The sequence below is a fragment of the Aquila chrysaetos genome, chromosome 22 (assembly GCF_900496995.4).
Source record: "Aquila chrysaetos chrysaetos chromosome 22, bAquChr1.4, whole genome shotgun sequence".
Taxonomy (NCBI): Eukaryota; Metazoa; Chordata; class Aves; order Accipitriformes; family Accipitridae; genus Aquila; species Aquila chrysaetos.
The window spans coordinates 20,657,056-20,677,095 of record NC_044025.1 but is presented as its reverse complement, the minus strand read 5'-3'; the positions used below and the strand labels follow the sequence as shown (position 1 = coordinate 20,677,095).

At 39.5% G+C, this 20,040-nt stretch overlaps 1 protein-coding gene across 7 annotated transcripts; it reads right to left on the bottom strand.

Moving 5' to 3' along the window:
* Positions 1–310: 310 nt before the first annotated feature.
* HSPA4 (heat shock protein family A (Hsp70) member 4) lies at positions 311–19,487 on the bottom strand. Of its 7 annotated transcripts, none has more exons than XM_041119295.1 (20): positions 19,208–19,487; positions 14,019–14,954; positions 13,555–13,742; positions 13,087–13,227; positions 12,245–12,367; positions 11,692–11,791; positions 11,131–11,264; positions 8,988–9,232; positions 8,506–8,582; positions 8,051–8,202; positions 6,936–7,042; positions 6,458–6,591; positions 5,808–5,989; positions 5,300–5,389; positions 4,629–4,781; positions 3,988–4,113; positions 2,868–2,975; positions 2,443–2,562; positions 1,877–2,038; positions 311–1,601 (listed from the first exon to the last, which is right to left on the bottom strand). In XM_041119295.1, the coding sequence occupies exons 3-20, from the start codon at positions 13,687–13,689 to the stop codon at positions 1,392–1,394; spliced, it is 2,499 nt and encodes an 832-aa protein (XP_040975229.1). In that variant the 5' UTR covers positions 13,690–13,742; positions 14,019–14,954; positions 19,208–19,487; the 3' UTR covers positions 311–1,391. The 7 variants fall into 7 exon arrangements, with proteins under 7 accessions (XP_040975229.1, XP_040975231.1, XP_040975233.1 ...); XM_041119297.1 differs by having other exon boundaries at positions 13,555–14,197; positions 14,897–14,954; positions 19,208–19,344; XM_041119299.1 differs by lacking the exon at positions 13,555–13,742.
* Positions 19,488–20,040: the final 553 nt, after the last annotated feature.

Sequence of the window (20,040 nt, the reverse complement as noted above, 5' to 3'; positions counted from 1 at the left end):
GCCGGCGCGGCGCAGGCGCCGGGTGCTCCGGGAGCGGCGGTGTGAGGCGCTGCCCCGGCCAGCCAGGCGCGGGGGAAAGGCCGCCGAGCTCAGGGCCGCGCCCCGACCCCTTCCCTGACCACCCCCCCCCGCCCCCGGTATTTATTAACTCTGCTTCGTTAAAGTGGGTTTGCACCGACGTCTGTAAAGCACGGCTTCACCCTGGCATTAAAACCAGAGCTCTTCGCACGCCTCCAGCAAGGAGGGACACAGCCCTCGCCTCTACCCCCCGAGTTCTCTCTTGATGGCAATCAACAGCTGGAGAAGGTGATCCAGTAGAATCCAGTGCATTTATTTCTTGCAATATCTGAATGGGTGTTTCAGCTTTGGGTTTTAACACATACAAATTAATGTTTGCAAGTTTAATGACAATCAGTACTAGAAGCAAATCATTGTATAAAGCTCATAGAAAAAAATGCCAAATCGCTCAGGTCTTTCTTTTCCTGGGAAAGAAAACAGAACAAAAAAAAAAAAACCAAGCATTCCAAATGAAGGCCTCGTGGAAGCAAGCATACCCCCTTCAGAAAAAGTTAGGAACAAGTCAGAATTGGCTATCAGCATAGGCAGCTGAAATACAAGTATTCATTCTTTCTACAAGCAGCTAATTTCACTAGAGACAAAAAAGTTTACAGGCTCTAACCAGCTGGGGAGTTGGCCAGGAGCAGACACTCGTGTCTAAGAGCACATTCATGGTCTGAGCTGCAGGAGTGCACAGTGGCTGCTACTCTATGTTATCAGATCAATGAATCCCAGTCACCTGTCACGCAAGGGCACCAGCTAAGGAATAAACGTGCTGATGCTCTGCAAACCTTGTGTTACTATGAACTGTTCAAGTGCAAATCAAATCTAGAGTGGTGCATTAACACTAAAAACAAGGGCTAGATTAAGGTGAGCAAGTGAAAGACTATGCTTTAGCAGGAGCACTCCCTCTCCCCCATTATCTTCTTGCAGTGCAAGTGTCAAGGGGCACTTTATATAAACACTGTTGCTGCAGTCCACAAGGGAACAAACAACAGTGTGCCCAGTCTGGCTTCAGAGGGTGCTGTCTCACTACTTTAAAATAAGATCGACTCACCATGGACATTAAAAATAGAGAACCAGCATATGGCTGTTCCTGTAGGTCAAGTAAGAATACCAAAACTTCTAAATACAATCATAATGGTAAGAAATACTGCTTATTCAACTGAGTAGTTAGCTACCTAAGCGTTCTGACTTGATGCATTGACCAAACCTCTCCAAAAATTCCTAAGAGTGCTGTGGTATTCACTTGCTTCAATTTGTATTCAGAACATACAAAGTTGACAACTTAAAGCTTTATTGTAGTTTGCAATAATATAAACAAGTGCTGAAATTCAGTCAATGTCCATTTCGGGAAGCTTCTTCTCCGTGGCTGTTGGGGCAGCGGCAGCAGCAGCACTCTGTTCGGCAGCCTGGGACCCACCGTTGGCTTCTCCCTGGCCTTCTACTGGTCCATTGGGTTCAGTCGGTTTCTCTTCCTCCTTTGGGAGTTCAACTTTGGGTTTTGGTTTTGTGACTATAGGATTACAAATACTTGTCAATTCCTAGAAAACATAGAAATAAAACACTGTTAGAAATGTTTCTGTATACCAACAGTTGTACTTTAACCTGTTGCTCCAATTATCCATCAAGTAGGGTCAGAAGAAGTTATTCAAGTTGAGGGCTGGTGTTCCCCAATACGCATGTTTAAGAGATTAATACCCTATCACTGTCCTTCTAATTATAGATTTCTCACCTCAGTCTTCCTCTGAGCACAAACAACTAGACCAAGAAACAGAAAGATTCATAGAAATACAGTGAATTACATAGACAGACTTACTTTAGTTTTAGCTTGTATGTCTTTAGCTTTTATAACTGGGTCCAAAGTAAGACTTCTCTTGTTTTGAAGATTAAGTTTGTTGTTCATCCACTCCATAGCTTCATTTGCACTCTTCTCCACTTTTGCTACATCTGCTTCATCTAGATGGTCATACTGTTCATCCTGAAACAGCCAAATTAGTAGTAGCTGTGCAAATATTTGTTTTGAACATGTGAACTGCATGCTTATTTCTTCAAACTTTTAGCTTCAAAATACAAGAAAGACCATTAAGCCAGAAGGCTGCTCTAGTTGAGAGATCAACCACAAGCTGATCAACTACAGCTCTAACCAGAGAACTGAGGTTCTACTGCTGCTGGCATTTCCCCCCATGAGGAAATCAACACCTGATTAAAAAAAGACTGTCAGGTTTTCCAGCCAACACCCACTTCTGAAAATATGTTAAATATCAAGAACTCAGAAGCTAGCCAGGAGGTTGCACCAGCTTTTTGTTCAAAGGAGCTTACTTAAAATTCAGAAAAGATTTGTACCACTTCCTTGCATTTGCCAGAAGTTAAGTATGGAAATACCTTTGCTTTGAATGCATGAACAGTTTTCATGTACTGTTGAATTTGCTTCCCTAAGTCCTCAAATGCTTTTGGTCTTTCCTCCGATTCTTGAAATCTTGCCTGAATAGGTTGACCCAGAGTCTGAAACAAAGTACAACAGATATCAAAAACCATGCAGCATCACAATATGATCCTGCAAGATCTGACAGAATGCATCAACATTTCTGAACTCCTTGGAACTTTTACTCCTCCCTCCACTTACGGGGAAGACTGAGTCTTCCTCAACCCTGTATTGTTACAGGTCTACAGGAGATCTGCTCCTCAAATACTTAATAAGCAAACTAAGTCATTTGGTACCACTGAATCAGCAGACCTAAGACAGCTCCCCGCTTGAACAAAGTTCTCTAGATTCAGTAAAGCCCCATAGGAATGTAAGAATCACTTACCTTCAATTCTGTCAATTTATCAATATAAATTTGTTTGGGTTGGTCTTCACCATCTTCATAAAGCCAATTTTCTGTATCTTCCAGCTTCAGCGTGAAACTATTTCGATCCTGAAGCAATCCATACAAAATAGGTAGGTGAGATAATTCTGTTATATGGCAGATGGTACTAAATGATACTTGGAACCTTTCTGGAAGGGTTACATTTTTAGAAGGTACAGAACTGTCTGAACTCTTTATCCTATTTCAGTGAAAAATAACAAATAAAATATTCTTCAGTGTGGCTTCATGGTGGAGACCAGGCCTAAGGAAAAACCATCTATGGCACCCACAATTTAGATCAATACTGTCACATAAAAGCCTATTTTTTCCTTCTCCCCCCCCCTCACATTTTCATCATCACTATACGAGCAAGTCTGAGAACAGAGTGAAACTTATCTTCAGCAAAGGTGACATGAATCTCACTCAACTTGTCCCCGTTTTAGCTCTGACATAGGTACCTGGGCTCTGTAGACACCTTGCTGGCAAGGCTCCCATTATAATCAATGTGGATCTAGTAAAAAGTTTGGGGTGATTCATCTGACTAATTGTAGACATCTAACTTATATTAATATATGCACCAAGCTCCTTTAGTACAACAGGGAAAGAAAATTAATAATACCAAGAGATTTTTAGGCAGCCTGTTCAGGTACAGGTGCCCACATTTAGTCAGACTAATTCCACCTATTATGTTCCTAGGTAGAGTTGTTGTTTGATTGTTTTTTTTAATCTTAAACTATTCCTAAATACTGACAAAGAGCCAAAATAGAATAGGTTGCCTTAAAATTATTCTGCAAGTGCTCCTCTCTGTTTCAGTCTGAAAACACATGCTCTGATAATATCTTAATTGCTGCAGCTGTTTTGGAAAAGAACACACAATATATCCTGGGTACCATCTGCTTGTACTTTGGCCACTTTTAGAAGGTTATCTTCATAGCCAGAAAGGTTAAAAGCTATTTCTCCAAATTTAAAGTCTGAAAATATAGTCTAAGTAAACTTAGTATCTGATACAGGTCAAAGGTTATTAAAATACTGTTCATTGTAACAAAATATATCAGGAAACCATCAAGCTAGCAATACTTACATCTTCACTAACAAATTTCTCGTAAATACCGCAGAGTTTGTCTCTCATATCATACACATATTCTTCCACTGCATTCTTGGCATCATTCCTCTCTTTCTCTAGCTTATCCTGCATTATCATTTTACCCTGTGAAAAAGTTGTCAAATTAGTTGGCTAAAAAGCTAGTTATTTAACATTTATTGTCAGGATACCTTGTTAGCAAAGGCTTAAGTTTGACTAAAGATTTTGAAATGCTGTAGTTTACAGAACTGTTCTAAACACAACACATGAATAAAAGCTAATTTCAGTTTTGGTGGGATATCCAATACAGTACAGAACAATCTTCCTCCAGTTGAGGAACCTTCACCCTGATGGTAGCAGCCATTGAGTACCTTGTAACTGCAGGTGATTTTGGAAATAATCACCCTATGAACTAGCTCTCCTGCAGAACACCTCTTCAGTAAGAATTACAGCATTCACTTAACAAGGAGAATGTATTTTGGCTTTATGGGGCACTGTTGTTCACCTCAGAAAAAACTGCTTTTTTTTTTTTCCTTCTCAACTTTCCTTGACCACCCTTAAGCATTAACCATGTTTAACGAACAGCAAAATTTCTGGAGATCAGCTAGTGAAATTTGTAGCTTGGGCAAGTAAAAGTTTACCTCATTCTCAATGAATAAGTTCAGCATATCTTTCCCTATCTGCCACACCAACTGATTCTCAATAGGAAGGTCCACTGTAGTCGTCTTTACTTTAGCCTTTTTGGCTTGAGGCGGTTGATCCACTTTTTTGTCTTTTGAGTCAGCCTGAGAAGTCTGCGTTAAAGAAATAAACTCAAAGTAAAAACAGCATCACCCAACAGTTCGAGTATTCAAGACTTGTAACAGAAAAAGTATTATTGAGTTAGTGCACTTCAACATTAGAACTACATACTACTATCTGTCATTCTGACACTTCAGCTGCTAAAGAAGTCAGAGATAATTAATGTAACTACTGACATTTTCTGGGCACACTGACTACATTCATGGGAGTGATGGTGCTTAAATACTAGAAAAGTGTTCTACTATAAGTTACTGAAAACTAAATGTCTTCCATAAACAGGAGAGTTCACCCATTTTATCAGTACTAGGTCACTTGACAGATCTGCAATTACCCATGCCATTTATATACTTCTTAAGCTCCAATCACAATACAGACTACCAATATATTCAAATAAAAGTTTAGCTTCCAGAGCCATGACAAAGGCAGCAGATAGGCTCACACACTACATATTCTCATGAATCTCCCAGAGTATCCTGTAAGAAAACAGAAGTCTCTCAGATGTTAATGTTACCTCCATTTCTTCAGACTCTGCCTTATTTTCAGGTTGGGCCTGCTGTTGTTCTTCAGGCTTTTGTTGCTCTTCCTGGTCTACCTGCATCTTCTGAAATTCATAGACAGATCCAATTCGACATATTAAAACAATGCACATGCAGATGATTGCTTTAGTTCTTAAGCTGATCAATTATGCCTAATGCTCTTTAGGCAAAAGAAGAAACAGAACAAAAACTGAAGTGGAATCTCAAGGCATAAATTAGAAACTTCTAGTCTTTGCTTAGGCAAGTAACAGCTCACTCCTAGCATAATTAAGCATTTCATCTATACCTCACAGTCCTGGTTTCAAGAAATCTGTCACTGGTGTGACATACTTCAGTTAGTACTTAATCACATCTTCATATTTTAGTTGCTGAACACATTTACTGAAATCTTACACAAGTCTTAGAACCTTCCCAGAACTTGTCCAATTATGCTTCGTCATAAAAGCAGTTTTCTAAGTAGCTAAGAGCAATTAAGTCTATTACCTCTTCCTCTTTTGCATGCTGATCTGTTTCCATAGGCTCCTCATTCTCATCAGATTTATGAACCTCCACTAAAGACGCACTTGAAACACTGAAGATGCCATGGATATTTACTCTAACTTTCACTTTCACTTTTGAACTGGATCCATCTGTTTGAGGAGTGACCTTCTGAACCAAGAAGTGAGCTAAACAATCCCAAAGAGAAAAAACACCATTTGATTAACTTAATCACTGAATGTAAAGTAAAACCTGACTGTTGCTGACAACAGATCACTGCAACGCACTCAGAGGATATCAAATCCTACTCAATCCAAACAATTCAGTTTTTTACTCAGCAGTGCTAGGATACACAGCAATTAGAAATTCTCTATGGTACGCTGTAAAAGCTGGTGTTACTTGTACTATAGGAAAAGACTGCACAACTCTCAGTATGCCCCTTTCAGGTTTCCTCCAACATTGAGATGCTCTTTATTTAGCCTATTTGTCCATGAACTTCATGTTATTCCACTCATTTCACTGTAGATCCATGACTTTGGAAACCTGTCCCTACAGCATTTGTAGTAGGTTGCACTTTCCAGACTATATAATTACACAGAAAGAAGTCCTGAAACATGTACAAGACTATTAATATAAAGCTATAGAATGGTCTTAACCTATAGCAGGATCTGGGTAAGGCAATTCCTTGGGAGAACTGTAGTATGCCTCAAGAGTAAAAGGTTCCTTTCTGTAGAATGTGAGGACCTTTGAAAATGGAGCGGCATGGTTCTTGGGAAAGACCTCACAGTCACTGTAAGAGAAAACAGAGCACTTGTTCAGTATGTGGGATAATGCATCTGATAAAGTTAACAAAACTTTTCCAGATACTCTTATATCTTAAGGAAAAGCTTCTTAAAGAAGTGACAAAAGCATCTCCTAACCTTTTAGGTTAAAATAAGACTGATAGCCATGTGGGAAGTGCTGAACTGCCACCCATTCTTGGTTTTGTTTTCTATTATCACTAACTTCAGAAAAAGTATCAAAGCTTGAATTGTTAAGTGGGCATTGTTCTGGACGTGTTATTTACTCTAGTTGGCGTCGTTAGTTTTAAGCTGTATGTAAACATGCAAGAAGACTGAACATCAGGTTTTTTACCTTAACCCTTCCTCTGCTGGTGAATTCCATCGTAAAGAAATAGGATACGGTATCAAATCTGTGATAGAAAATTCTCTCACTTTGAAAGCCGGGGATAAAATAGCACACTGAAAGAGCACAAGAGCCATATTACAAACAATCAGACTTCAGATGAATAGTAATTTAATTCAGTAAGTAGTTATTTATGCTGTTTAATATGTAGATTTACTCTAGGTTAAGGGACACTAATACTGATGGACTCAGGACCTGCATAATAAGCACTGTAAGCTCATATGTACCCTTCCTTTTCAAGAAGCTATCACAATCTGTTCACTCTCAAAAGTGAAAATATGCATGGTTTAATTTAGAGCCATCACGTTTGGCTTGTGTGGTTAGGCTACTGAATTGTTTTTAGTGCCAACAAAGAAATAGGAAAACCTCAATTAAAGTTACTTTTTAGAGTGACATAGTACCAGGCTTTTTGCATACCGTAACACAAAATTCTCTTTTTAAGCAGTTTACAATAGCTAGCTTGTACCACCGATGGAACATAGCTGTAAGCACATATTACACATTTGAAAAGACAAGTGAGGTGATCAGAGCAAAATTAAGGTGCATTCAAGAGATGGTAGCACTATTGACTATAGAGTATTTACTACTGCTTAAGCTATTCAGTAGTGACCAACTCCAGCTCAGGACACAGAATTCGATTAGCAAGAACCTAAGCTTTCACTTCCATCCATGTTAATAAGCAACTGCTGTCTCACAAGTTTATCAGTAGTGTTGTAGAAAAAAAAAATAAAAAATTTTTTTTCCCTGTTTAACCTAGGCCCCCAAAGGAACCTGGAGGAAAAAACATCATGTGAGCTTTATCAGACTCCCAGCTTCCAGGCACAGCAGCAGAAGCAGAGGACATGTTTTGCTTCAACAAGCTACAATGATCCACTGATTTGGCTTAGACAAACAGCACAAAGGAATCACAAACTACTACTCTCATTCTTCCAACCACTTTCAAAGCTTATTTGAATCCATTCTGACACACGTGAAGTATTTCCCACATTACCTGTGGACTCTGGCTTAAATATTTATGGATTTCAATAAAAATACTCACAGCTAAAACAAACAGCACTTTTTACCTGCAGCGCACAACCTCGTGCAACAGCCTCATCTGCATTCAAAGTTGTACTGACTTCTTTGCCAAAAAATTTACTGATCTTCTCTTTTACAGCAGGGATTCTTGTGGTACCACCAACTATCTCTACTGCATAAATATCCTCCTTCTTTAACTCTAGAAGAGAGTCAGACATTGGTTTTATAGATTAAATGTTTCTGTTTTACATGAATATGCTGACATTGTAAACTAGAAGTTTTACTAGACCAACCATTCTTTTAAGCTTGTTCTCTAAGTTTCTAAGCAATAAGAATTTCAGATCTTAGCTTGTGTGAAAATTTTAAAAAGCTTTTAACTGCTAAGCAAGAAATTGTTAGGTGCACTAAATACATCTGTCCAAGTTCTGTCAACACCCAAAGGAAGCTTGCGTTATGGATGTCTCTCTTCTGTATGAGGAATACAGAATGCATATACACTTACTGGCTTGCTCCAGCACACTGCGAAGGGGGGGTTCTACTCTTGCAAGGAGTCCATCACACATCTCTAAAAATTTGCTCCTGTTGGAAGAAGCCATAAATAAAGCTATAGCATACCATAAGCAAGTTAATACTGCACATATAACAGGATGCCAAAACTGAAAGAATGCCATTTTAACTGTGTACTGCAGGGTTTTCTCTCTCTCCCCAATCCTAGTTTTAAACTTTAGTATATTTCCAGACAAAGTTGGTTCTAGCAATCTAGGCACACTTGCAACATTCACAGCCCTCCCTCCCAACTCAAGGCCACTGACCAGTCTCTAAACATTATCATTTTGAGCAGCACCCCTGCCCATGTTGTTCTCACATCTCCCACCTCCCTCCAATCCTACGAACTGCTATTTTATATTAAGTTTCTTTCTTGACTGAAGCCAACTGGACTGAAGAGCACTCTAAAGCTTACCTTTGTAAAAGTATAAACATTACCTGTTCATTGTTCCAGAGACATCTATGTCATTCATGAAGCATTCTATGTTCATCGGAAGATCAGAGGCATTAGCGCTCATCAATTTTTTCAGTTTTTCGCATTCCTGGTATAGTCTCAACAATGCACGAATCTTTGACTTTATGTCTAGTTTATATTTCTTTCCGAATTCTTCACAAAAGTATTCAACTAACATCTCATCAAACTTCCTGCCTCCAAGTGTTGTATCAAATGATGTAGCAAGAACCTTAAAAAAATTGAACTCTTCAGTTATAGTACAATTTGTCATTACTTCAGTGAAACCAATTAGCAGTTAATGTCAAAGCATTTCTTTGTTTCAAATATACTCCAACTTTAAATGAAAGCAAGTGTCACAACATTACTATGGAGGATGAATTATACCGGTGCAGCCATAACAGAAAAAGATCTGGTACAGTTCATTTTTATTCTGCCCTTGCCATCACCAGTAAAGAGTTTCTTTTGATGAGCCTCATCTAGAAGTTTAACCTATCCCAAACAATAAAGCCACATCCCGTACTCATCTTTCACATTTCATGGACACTGCTGGCAACAATTAAGCTGTTCTCTTGCATTTCAGGGCAATCTAAGTAGGAATTGCATTACTAACATCTGATAGTTTATGTGAATTGCAACGGCAGTAATAGTTGCACACATGCTAAGATATGGGGGTTTTTTTGGTTTTTTTTAAGCCTACCATGATTATCCTATGCCTTTTGTAGCTGATATTAGATATGTTCAAAATGCTGTTGGAGAAAGAACCACCATTACCACAGACAAATTCTGGCAGCTACACAAATATTAGACCTCTTTGTGAATGATAATTCTCACAAGAATTGCAGCGCATACATACAGCAGTTACAAGCTCCAGGAGAAAAAAACATCCACTATCTCAAATGCTAAAAAGCAGCCTTGGGCACCCAGCCTTCCTGTAATGAGGTGACAACTTTTAGAAGAAATTTAGGAAGATAGGGTTAAGGCTTAGCAACATAATCTGTTCAGCAACTTGTACTATAAGCAGACCATCAGAGTTTTCAAATTCTGCTTAGCCACTGTCAGTCTGAATCATATCCCAGTTTAATATTTGATGCCTCATAAGGGTGGAACATGCTTACACCAAGCTAAAAATAAAACATGAAGAGAATAAGTGTTATTAACTCTTGCAAATAGGCGCTTATTTCTGATGAAGGAATTATCTGCAAAGAACATCTGTAGCCTATCCACCTCACCTGATTCTACTCTTTAAACATATTGTGAACTTAATTTTTTTGTTTTTCCCAGGAATAGAAATCAGTAAAATATCACATTATTCTCAATACACCTTCAGACTAGGTTTGGTCTCTACGCTGTTTTTAACTGCCTTGCTGTCCAGTTCTCCATTCTATACTCAAAAGTGTCTCTTCCATATTTCTATGGTTTCACAATTCAAAGGACAAATCCGAGAAACACTAGAGGAAACATAGCTACAACAACACTAATGTTTTCAGAACTCTTGTCTTCTCTTCATTTCACTACCCCATGCTTTAAAATTTTTGTTTGTTTTTCTAGTTAAGAGAAATTATTGGAACTGCAAAAGTCCAGCTTGTAACCATAAAAAAGCCAACTAAGAAATGTTAGTATTTGCTGGAGAACAGTAATGCTTTGGCAACTTACACTTACAACTACACCGTAACTTGCTTAGCTTCCATTTGCAGCTTAAAGTAATTCAGAACGTTTTTACTCTTTTACATGAGCACCACAGTGAGTGTTAAAAAAAAAATGTTTGTCACTTACACCATTCTAGGAATTCTTGTTTTAATGCTAGATCTCATGACTGAACTAGATTATTTTTTGAAAGCAGCCCCCAGTCAGATATGGTAATTTTTGAACAAACAATTTAATCCAGGTTTTTTATTCTTTGCCAAAATCTGGCGATTAAGGCATGTTTCCTTCCTCCATGTATCGCTCAAAAGTTCTCTAGCTCCCTGCCCTACTTTTAACTCCAGACAAAGTGCAATTTTAAGAATATGAATTGAGCTGTCCGGACACGCTTATGTAAAGCCAGGCAAGCTTGCCTGTCACAGGCCATGTATGTACTGATGAATATTTCTACTGATAATTAAAATGGATGCATAATAGATTGTTTACTTTCAGTTTTCCTTTGTTGAATGCACAAACAGAAACTTGATATGCAGAATGCCCCATATCCACAAAAACAACATTCCGTGGCTTCTCTTCCAAGGCAGGCAGGTCTTGCTTATAGATTCCATATGCAAGGGCAACTACAGAGAAACAAGAGTCAAAGAGCATAGTTAGGACATTCAGTTTTGTAATTCCTCAAGAAATAAATGGTACATCAGTAAAAATGCTAAAAGCATTAGCATTTCATCTTACTTTCCAACCTACAGAAATTGGTATCTTGTTAAACAAAATTCCCAATGCTAAAGGAACATGGAATAATATTAAACAGTATTAGTCCCTCCTAGTAGCTACATTAAAACAGATATTCAAGAAATACCTTTATGCCTCTGTAAAGCAATGAAAAAACAGACCAGAGCTTAAGGAACTTTATCATTATCAAAACTAATCTATTTTAAGTTTGCAAAACCAGTGGTAATTCCAGAGGGCATGGATCAGCAACAGATTAAAAGCCTTTTTAGCTAATAAAGCTACAATATTAAGTGAGGGGGAGCGAAAGGAAGGTATTACCTGCAGTTGTTTCATTTATTAGTCTCAGACAGTTGAGACCAGCAATCTGTGTAGCATCCATCACAGATCTCCTTTCTGCATCTGTGTAGAAACAAGGAACCTGCAAGAAGATCAGATATCAAATATTAACATTTAGAAGAGCCATCTTTAGCAAATAATGACAAGCATGTCTAGAGAGTCAGTACAGAGCACAGCTGAGGAATCCCTCAAATTTAGTGTTCATTTCAGTTGCAATAGAGAAAAAGCAAAGAAAACATTACATGAAGACAAAGTTACTTTTTGTGAATCTTCTTCCATTCCGCCTCACAAGCCACTCATTTTAGGAGCAAAGAAACAGAAACAGGTATCAATTATTATTTATGCTGCTAATTAGCAGCAATTTAAGACATTTTACCATTAATGAAGTAAGTCTAGTTTTGAAGAAGATATGTGAGCAAGATTCAGTTTTAAACAAAAAAGACAAATACCTGAATATTCAAGTTTAATGGGCAATTTAATGCTGCAATCATTTCAGTTTATGATACCAGCCAAATATGTACTATCACATACTTACAGAAACAACACAGTCAACTACAGGCTTCTTAAGCGCATTCTCAGCAGTCTCTTTTAATTTGGTAAGAAGCATTCCTGTCACCTGTTCAATAGTAAAGTTTCTTTCTTCTTCCATGTACATGGCCTTCAAATAAAAATTGTGTACACACATTACACTACAGTAAAAACCACGCACTACAAACATAAGGAACACATGCAAGAAACAGCCTTTACTGAAAGTAATGCAGCTCTAGACAACCTGCTCTCTGACAGCCTAGCTCATGCACAGCAATTGCAAGAAGATAATACATAAACACTGGAATGCACATTTAAGAATTCACATACACAAAGCTTCTCTGGACACAAATTATTTTTTGTTTTTTAATCCCAATTGCTAGACAATGCCTAGGATGCCTTCCTCCCTACTGTTTTGGGGTAAGTTAATTAGTTACTGCTAAAATCCAAATCAGAAGTTCAGCCATTGTTGAAAAAGACAAATTTTTACCATTTCACCCAAAGTACTAAGCTAGCATCTTACACCCTTGCGGTATCTGGACAGCAGCTAAATAAGTACACTGGCCAGGTAGCTTGTCTTCCAAATTCACCATGGAGTGAAGGAAAAAAGCACTGCTAAAACAGTTTGTGTGGGACTGGCTTTGCAAGGCAGAGAAATTCTACAACTGTAAAATCAGTCTCACCTAACACCTGGAAAGACCATCTATATTATTAGCCTTTTATTCCCCATTTAAGACTTTCCATTCACAAGAGAACAGAAACTACAGCAAGCAGATTCAAAATAAGGAGATAAAAAGAAACTTTTATCAGTTCCCTCCTCTGGCTCTTTTTCAAATATGCCAGACTTACCTTGATGCCAGTTGAGCCTGTTGGCAGCTGGACAAGTTCATACGCAAGGCTTGCTTTTTCAGCTTGAACAAAGGGATCTGAGAATGCACGACCATGAAATCTTTTAAAACTTTGTACTGTATTCTTTGCATTTGAAATAACCTAGAGGAAAAGAAATCTTTAATACAACGTGTCAGGGGAACATCTGAATTGCAAGCAGAAGACAGTTTTGTTCTCATGCTTCCCTCACCAGAATATTTTTGTGATTTATATCTTAATAGTATCAGGGCAGCTGCTAGAAGACAACTTCCCTCTGATTGCTCAGGTAACCTACAGGAATTTGAGATTTAAAATAAAATGTATGCTAGAAAACTGAGCCAAGATTCTAAAATCGATTAAAATAGCACTCAATTTTCAAAGTATATGCATAGGACACTTTAAAAATGTTAGCAAAGTGTCTTTCCATTTACCTGTTTCCTATCACCCTACCTTTCTATTGCGTTGCAGCCAGTAATTTTGCAAATATAACAAGCATATTGACGTAAACTCCAGTTCAGGTTCATCACATGCATGTGACAGCCAACACACAGATATTATCACAAAACAGCTCAAGGACCTTGTCATGAAGCTTTAAAAAGTCAGGAGGGCACCAACGTGATACTGTCAACTTGATTTAACTGACAAAAGGTAGATTGTCTTATTAATAACAGAGATCAGTGCAAATAAAGAAGTGAAAAATCGTTATAGCTTGTTTTCACGTAGTGCAAGTAAACTTGTTTAATTCTTTCATTTACATTAGAGCAAGATACATATTGGAAAAAACCACAGTAATTGACAAAGCAGACAAACACTGTACCATATAACATTTACCTCTGATTCAGTTTCAGTCAAGTGTCTATTTCCTAAGTAACCTGGTTTTAATTTTCTGTAAGTTTAGTTTCTGCAGGACATACCTCATCTCTACTGGATCTCTGTATCAATGAATTTCTTTAAGCTAAGCAGACACTCAATTCCAGAAAAAACATCTGTATTTAGTTCTAGTACAGTTCTTCTGTTCTTGAATAACATGGTTGTGTCCAGTCATTTTTGTATTCTAGATAATGAATCTTCACACATCTCTAGGTATTTTAGGCTAAGAAAAACCAAGTGTTTGAATAGTCACTTCCTGTAGAGGACTTCAAAAAAAAATCATGTTTCATAGGGGTTTCACAGCAATACAAGATACAATACAGCAGGACCCAAATGTCACAAGCAGGACAAATCAGCTTAACTTCTTCTCAGTCCTTAAATCATATTTACCTACCTACACCAATAGAAACTCAAAGTATGAACAAGAATGCCTAAGACAAGTATTTAGGTTGTAATTCAACCACAAAGAGTCAAGAAAGCTATATATATTTACACTCAAGCTTGTCCCCTTTCTGCCAGAACTATGCACTTAATGGAATTCTACAGAATGTAGTCACATAATTAAAAGCTATCATAATGCACACGAACTGGAAGAAGCTAAAGTAGGATGAAACACTACTGCTTCGCTTTAGAATTTACATTTGCAACCTAAAAGAAAACACTAGTATTTATCAGAATTTAAGGGCAAAGATTTTTCTTTTGTACCTTTCATTACGTACAACCATCAACCCTTATTCTGTCCAAGATGACAAAGCAGCATTACATGCTGAACAGCTGAATTAAGCTCAGCTGTTCATTACAATTATGGAGACACTAGGACACCAGCTCAGAGACATTTGTAACCTTCAATGATAAAAAAAATACATTGTGCTAATCTGATTCTTGACTACTGAAGTTGCTTTTACCCAAACTATACGCTCACCTGGCTTTTAGCTGCAGCACCAATTGAGCGATTCTTGGGTCCAAAGGCTATACATGATCTATAATAAGAAGAAATATTTCCAGTCAGTAAGCAATTGGTAGAACTGCACTGCACATCTTTTTGTTAAGTGCTGATAAAAGTGTTGATAATATCAATTAGACAAGAGATATTTTAAACAGTATTTGGTCCACTGAGAAAGTTGGTCACTCACTGCAATATATGCATGGAAAGTTCTGTGAATTCTGGAAAGAAACAGGCACGAGTTCAGTTAAAACAGCAATCCTCCTCACTGAAGGACAGCACTAAACCCAAACGTATTCATGCTACTTCAAGTTTTACATCTGAGTAATAATTGGGTAGACAACCTTTATCTCAATAACTACCCGTATATCTAAGCCACTCAAAGATAACTTGTTGGCTAATAATACAGGAAACATTAAACTGTTCAGAAGAAATACATGAGGTAAAACAGATATTAAGAAAATCATTCCTACACGTCTGTACCAAATGCTAACTAAGGTTTCCAGTTTTAAAGCAAACCTTCAAGAGCAGGAAGAAAAATCCTGCACAGAAAGACTGGTGTTTATGAGTTTCATCCGTACTCACTGAAATAATGTAAATTACAGAAAGAAAAATCATACTTTACTCCAAAATACTTTGCGACAGCCTGCATTTCTGAAAAAGATGGAATTAAAAAAATCCTCCTTTTTGGAGGAATTCCTAGTCCTATTAAGCCTCTTGATTTACATATTTAACAAACTGTAGAAGCCCTAATGAAATTAAATCCAGCCTTCTAATCCAAGTTCCTCATACCATTGAGGTAAACTTACCAGGGGAAAAAAAAAATTGCCATTAGTCAAGCAGATCTTTCCTATTCACACAACATACTAACAGCATAATTAAGCCGCTCTCTATGTGGTGGGTCAGGAATCTGCTTTACAGCAGGGTTATGCCATAGGGCTGCCACAAGAAACAAATTCCAACTCAGCCTGAGGTTTAAAATTGGCCTTCCAAACAGAAACTGTCAAAACCAGAATGGAAGACTAGAGTGATATAATTGCATTGGTTTTCTATCTTCTTCCAATTTATTAATAACTTAACAAATGAAACAAGGCCCACCCTACAGCATATGTTGCAACAGAATTAATATTTCTGAATTAATCTCTTATTATTTGCAACCATTATTCAAGGGATTAGTTAACTAAAAGCGAGGAAGTTCTGTGCTATGCAGACCCTAAAGCCCATTCTAAGGGAACAGGAGCTACAGACCATACAGGTAAAAATCTAATGAGCCCTGAGCAGGAAGCTAGTTATTAATTTACTCTGGTCTCCAGAAAGGAATTAAGACATGAACATGAATTGTTGCTTTTCTCCTAGACAAAAAAAAATATCCAGCTACTTCACTGCTAGATTCACAAGCTGTCAGTCCTCAATCACCACAAATCCACTAATTTAGATTACAGAACCATTTAAACCCACCAGACTAAAACCTCAAGGCAGAAGTCTGTCTCAAGAGAAGGATACAGCACAGTAATCAAAAATATGGGCTTCCGTATTATGCGCTGGGAATAAAACCCTTAAGTGCATACATTCTTCTTAAACATGCTTGCCCCCTGCTTGGCTTTATAAACAGGCATGGTTCTCGAAGGAGCTGCAGCTGGACAGACAGGATGGTTCTACTTGGCTCCACTCCTTTGCTTTCTGCCCACCCCAACCCTTCTCCTGAGTTAACCCTGGCTGCCAATGGAACTTCGGGGAGCCACACAGGGACCCAGCACAGAGGCAAGTTCAACTGGGAAGAGGGAGGGAAGGAAAAATTTTCAGCCAGTCTCATTCCCCCAATCAATTCACCATAGGAACCAGGGTTAACTTATTAAATACAAATTATACTATTACACAATTTTACTGGAGGTTGAATAACTAACCATAGCATTTTAAGTAGAAACATAATCACAGTGAAGGTCATCAGAGGTCTAGTGAAGCAACTTAAGCAGAGCTTTGAACTTCCTGAACACACCTGCAGGCACTACTTCACCCTTAACCTCCCACCCGCTTTCACTTCTTTGGAAGACATCCCTCTACCCTGAAAATCAGTGCTAGCTTTCTAAGATCAGTTGCAACTACTGCACTTAATTCAAGTCCCTTCATCCTTATGGAGATAATGACACAATCTTACATTTTTTTACTCTCATTTTTTACTAGCTTTCTCTCTACCACTTTTCCATTTTCAGAATAATACATTCAAAGACAAAACATGTTTTGCACTGCTTTTGGATATACAAGTTCAAATTTTACAGGATTCTGGAAGAATCCAAGCACAGAGCTGAAAGCAGATTCAGTGAGAATGTCATCTGTGCCAGCGAACTAAGCACAATGTATTGAGTAGGGTTTACTTTACCAATACAAACGATTACAATAACACACATCTGCTAATCCTTCCCAAAACTTGGATGTCATCTTGAAAACATAAAATAAGTGTTTAAACCTGATCACAAGCCGATTCCTGAGGAAACCTGTCACAACACCTTGCACAACTCCCTCCAGAGCTCACTGTAAAGAAATGCTAAGCACTGACTTTTTGAACCAGGCTGTTTCCAAGACAGACACTTAAAAATCATTAAGAATTTCTTTTAATAGATGGGTTTGCTTACAGAATTGTTTTCTGTATTCCCTCAGAACAGTGCTCAGAGATTAAGTGCTGTTAAAAACTATCATTTTCATTATGCTATGTTTTTCCATTTCACTTCAGCCTTTCATAACTTAATTACTTCCCGAAAGATTCATTGTGTCAGATATTTTATATAGCTCATCTCCTTCAGTGAAGGAGACTCATGTTCATGTTTCAACTATATGTAAGCAGAACTTCAACTCTCTGAGGGCCAGATACCTAGAGCGATCAGAAGATTGCTTTGAAATTCTTGACATTAAACATTTTCTTAGTACATCTAACCTTTAAACTTCCATATTACTGAGAATACATAAGAGACTAGTCCTTACTCTAGCACATGTACCAAATAAAAATTTCCTTCTCCATTTATTCACTGCTTAGAGACAGTAACAGGCAAACAGAGCCGAGCTATTGTTTAATGAGAAGCAAGGTCATTTCATGCCTCTGGTCTTCTTAAACAGATGTGAGAAATCTAAAAAAAACCCAAAACAACTAGGACGATGCATTTGTCTCACCAAGACAGCTATTTACTTTAGTATCTGATTAAAATAAAGCTAGCTATACTACAACATAGAGTAAGCTGTAGAAACACTTTTAAGACAGCTTTCCAAACAGTTCCCCTGCAGGTCCGATGCACTGGAAGTTCCTTTTCCACCTTTATTTTGCAACTGATTCTTAGAAGAGTTTTATCCCAGCTCTCCCTCTCCTTCTTAGCAAGTTTCTTATTAAAAATAGGTAATGCACACTCTTCAGGAGAAATGTGTTGGGAGGCCTATTTATATAACCAGAGTTAGAATATACTATACACATCGTATAGTGTAACGTGCTTCAAGACCAAGTTCACCAGCAAACTGCACTGCTGGTCAGCCCATCCCCTTCCCAGGAAAGCAGATGTCTGACACTGTACTGTCTATTCACACTCCACTTCCCCAACCTAATAACTTGTCAATCTGGTGGCTAGTTTCAAGTGAGAGTTTAAAAGACCCAATACTCAAAAAAGCACAGATTTTTTGAGAACCCTTGCTGAACAAAGAAGCACGCAGGGTGAAGGGAAGGCTGCTAAGAAGCTTTTCTAAGCTTTGACCCAGCGGCAGGCCAAGGAGCTCGCACAGAGCGAAGCACCAGCTCGGCGTTCATCTCCACCGTCCGGCTGCCCTGGGGGAGACACGACTGGAGCTGCAGGAGAACAAACAGGTACGCCATCAGGTGCGTCAAAGCACGGCGTATAAATTCACAGGGAAATTAAGCTTCGTGACTTCCCGCCGTCAGAGATACGGTTGCTTTTTCTGATGCTCAGGGACCCTATCCTTTTAATCCTCACAACGCAGTCCTGCCTCCGGGAGGACAAACTGGTCTTACTACACAAAAAGAGAAGGAGCAGAGCGGGTCACCCGGAACATCTCTCCATGCCTGCCGCACGGTATCCGTCCTTTCTTTAAGCACTTATTTAATAAAGTCCACTTCTCCCGATCCCCACCACCACCACCCGCCCCGGCAGCCTTCCCTCCCCGCCACGCCGGGGCAGGACCGGGCCCAGCGGGCGCCTTCCCCTCAGCGGGAGGCCCGCCGCCTCGGCCCCGCTCCTCAGCCCGGCGGCAGCGGCGGCGGGAAGGCGGCGCGGCCCGCCCCGAGCCCGCACTCACGGCGTGCTGCGGTCGCTGTACTCATTAGCGATGGTCTCGATGCCGCCGGCGCGGGCCACGGCCACGTAACAGCTCTGGAAACCCAAATCGATGCCCACCACCGACATAGCTACGGCGGGAGAAGGGACTGAGGCGCCTTGAGGAGCGGCGGCTCGGCCCGTTTAAATGCGCGGCGGCGGCGGCGGGCGCTGCCTCCTCGGGGCGGGGGGACTTCTCGAAAGATCCCGTCGGGCCGCGGCCGAGCGGAGCGCTGAGAGGAAAGGGGCGGGGAGAGGAAGCTCTCGCGAGACTTGCCGCCGCGGACGGGAGGGGAGGGGGGAGAGGGGGTGGGCTACCGCGCAGGCGCGGGAGGGCATGCCGGCGGGGGCGGGGCGGGGCTAGGCGTGGCCACGCCCCCTCAGCGGGAGGCCGCGCCGTCTCCTTCGCGAAAGGGTTTTTGATTTGGGGTTTTTTTTTTTTTTTTCTTGCATAAGCTTGTAAGAATTGGAGAAAAATGCGATAAAGTCAGAACTCGGCAGCACTGCAGAGGGCTTTGTGTTATTTTTTCCTGTTGGGCTCGAGGCTTTAGGGCGGCATTCGTGGCCATCGGTGCAAATAGAAAAGCCGTTTTATATATTTCATTTTTTTTTCTCCTACGGTGTGATCACCTGATTGGAACAGATGGGGCTCGAAGGAAAACGGCATGCCATGAGATTTAAAAAAAAACCAAAACGACAACCAAAAATAAAATCACAATTTCTGGAAACGCATACGGGTTTTGCAGAAAAGGACCTAAACGCCTCCTGAGTAGTTCTATTTGCTGTCAGGATATTGTCATTTTGTGTCCTATCAAT

What these genes read in the sequence shown, in the direction of transcription:
- HSPA4 (XM_029997870.2), bottom strand. Translation starts at nt 19,314, where the DNA reads ATGTCGGTGGTGGGCATCGATTTGGGTTTCCAGAGCTGTTACGTGGCC. An exon ending in CAGTGTGCTGGAGCAAGCCA is followed by an intron (nt 8,203 to 8,505) that starts GTAAGTGTATAT and finishes ACTCTCTTCTAG; the next exon opens with AGTTAAAGAAGGAGGATATT. An exon ending in TTCATGCATTCAAAGCAAAG is followed by an intron (nt 2,039 to 2,442) that starts GTATTTCCATAC and finishes TGGCTGTTTCAG; the next exon opens with GATGAACAGTATGACCATCT.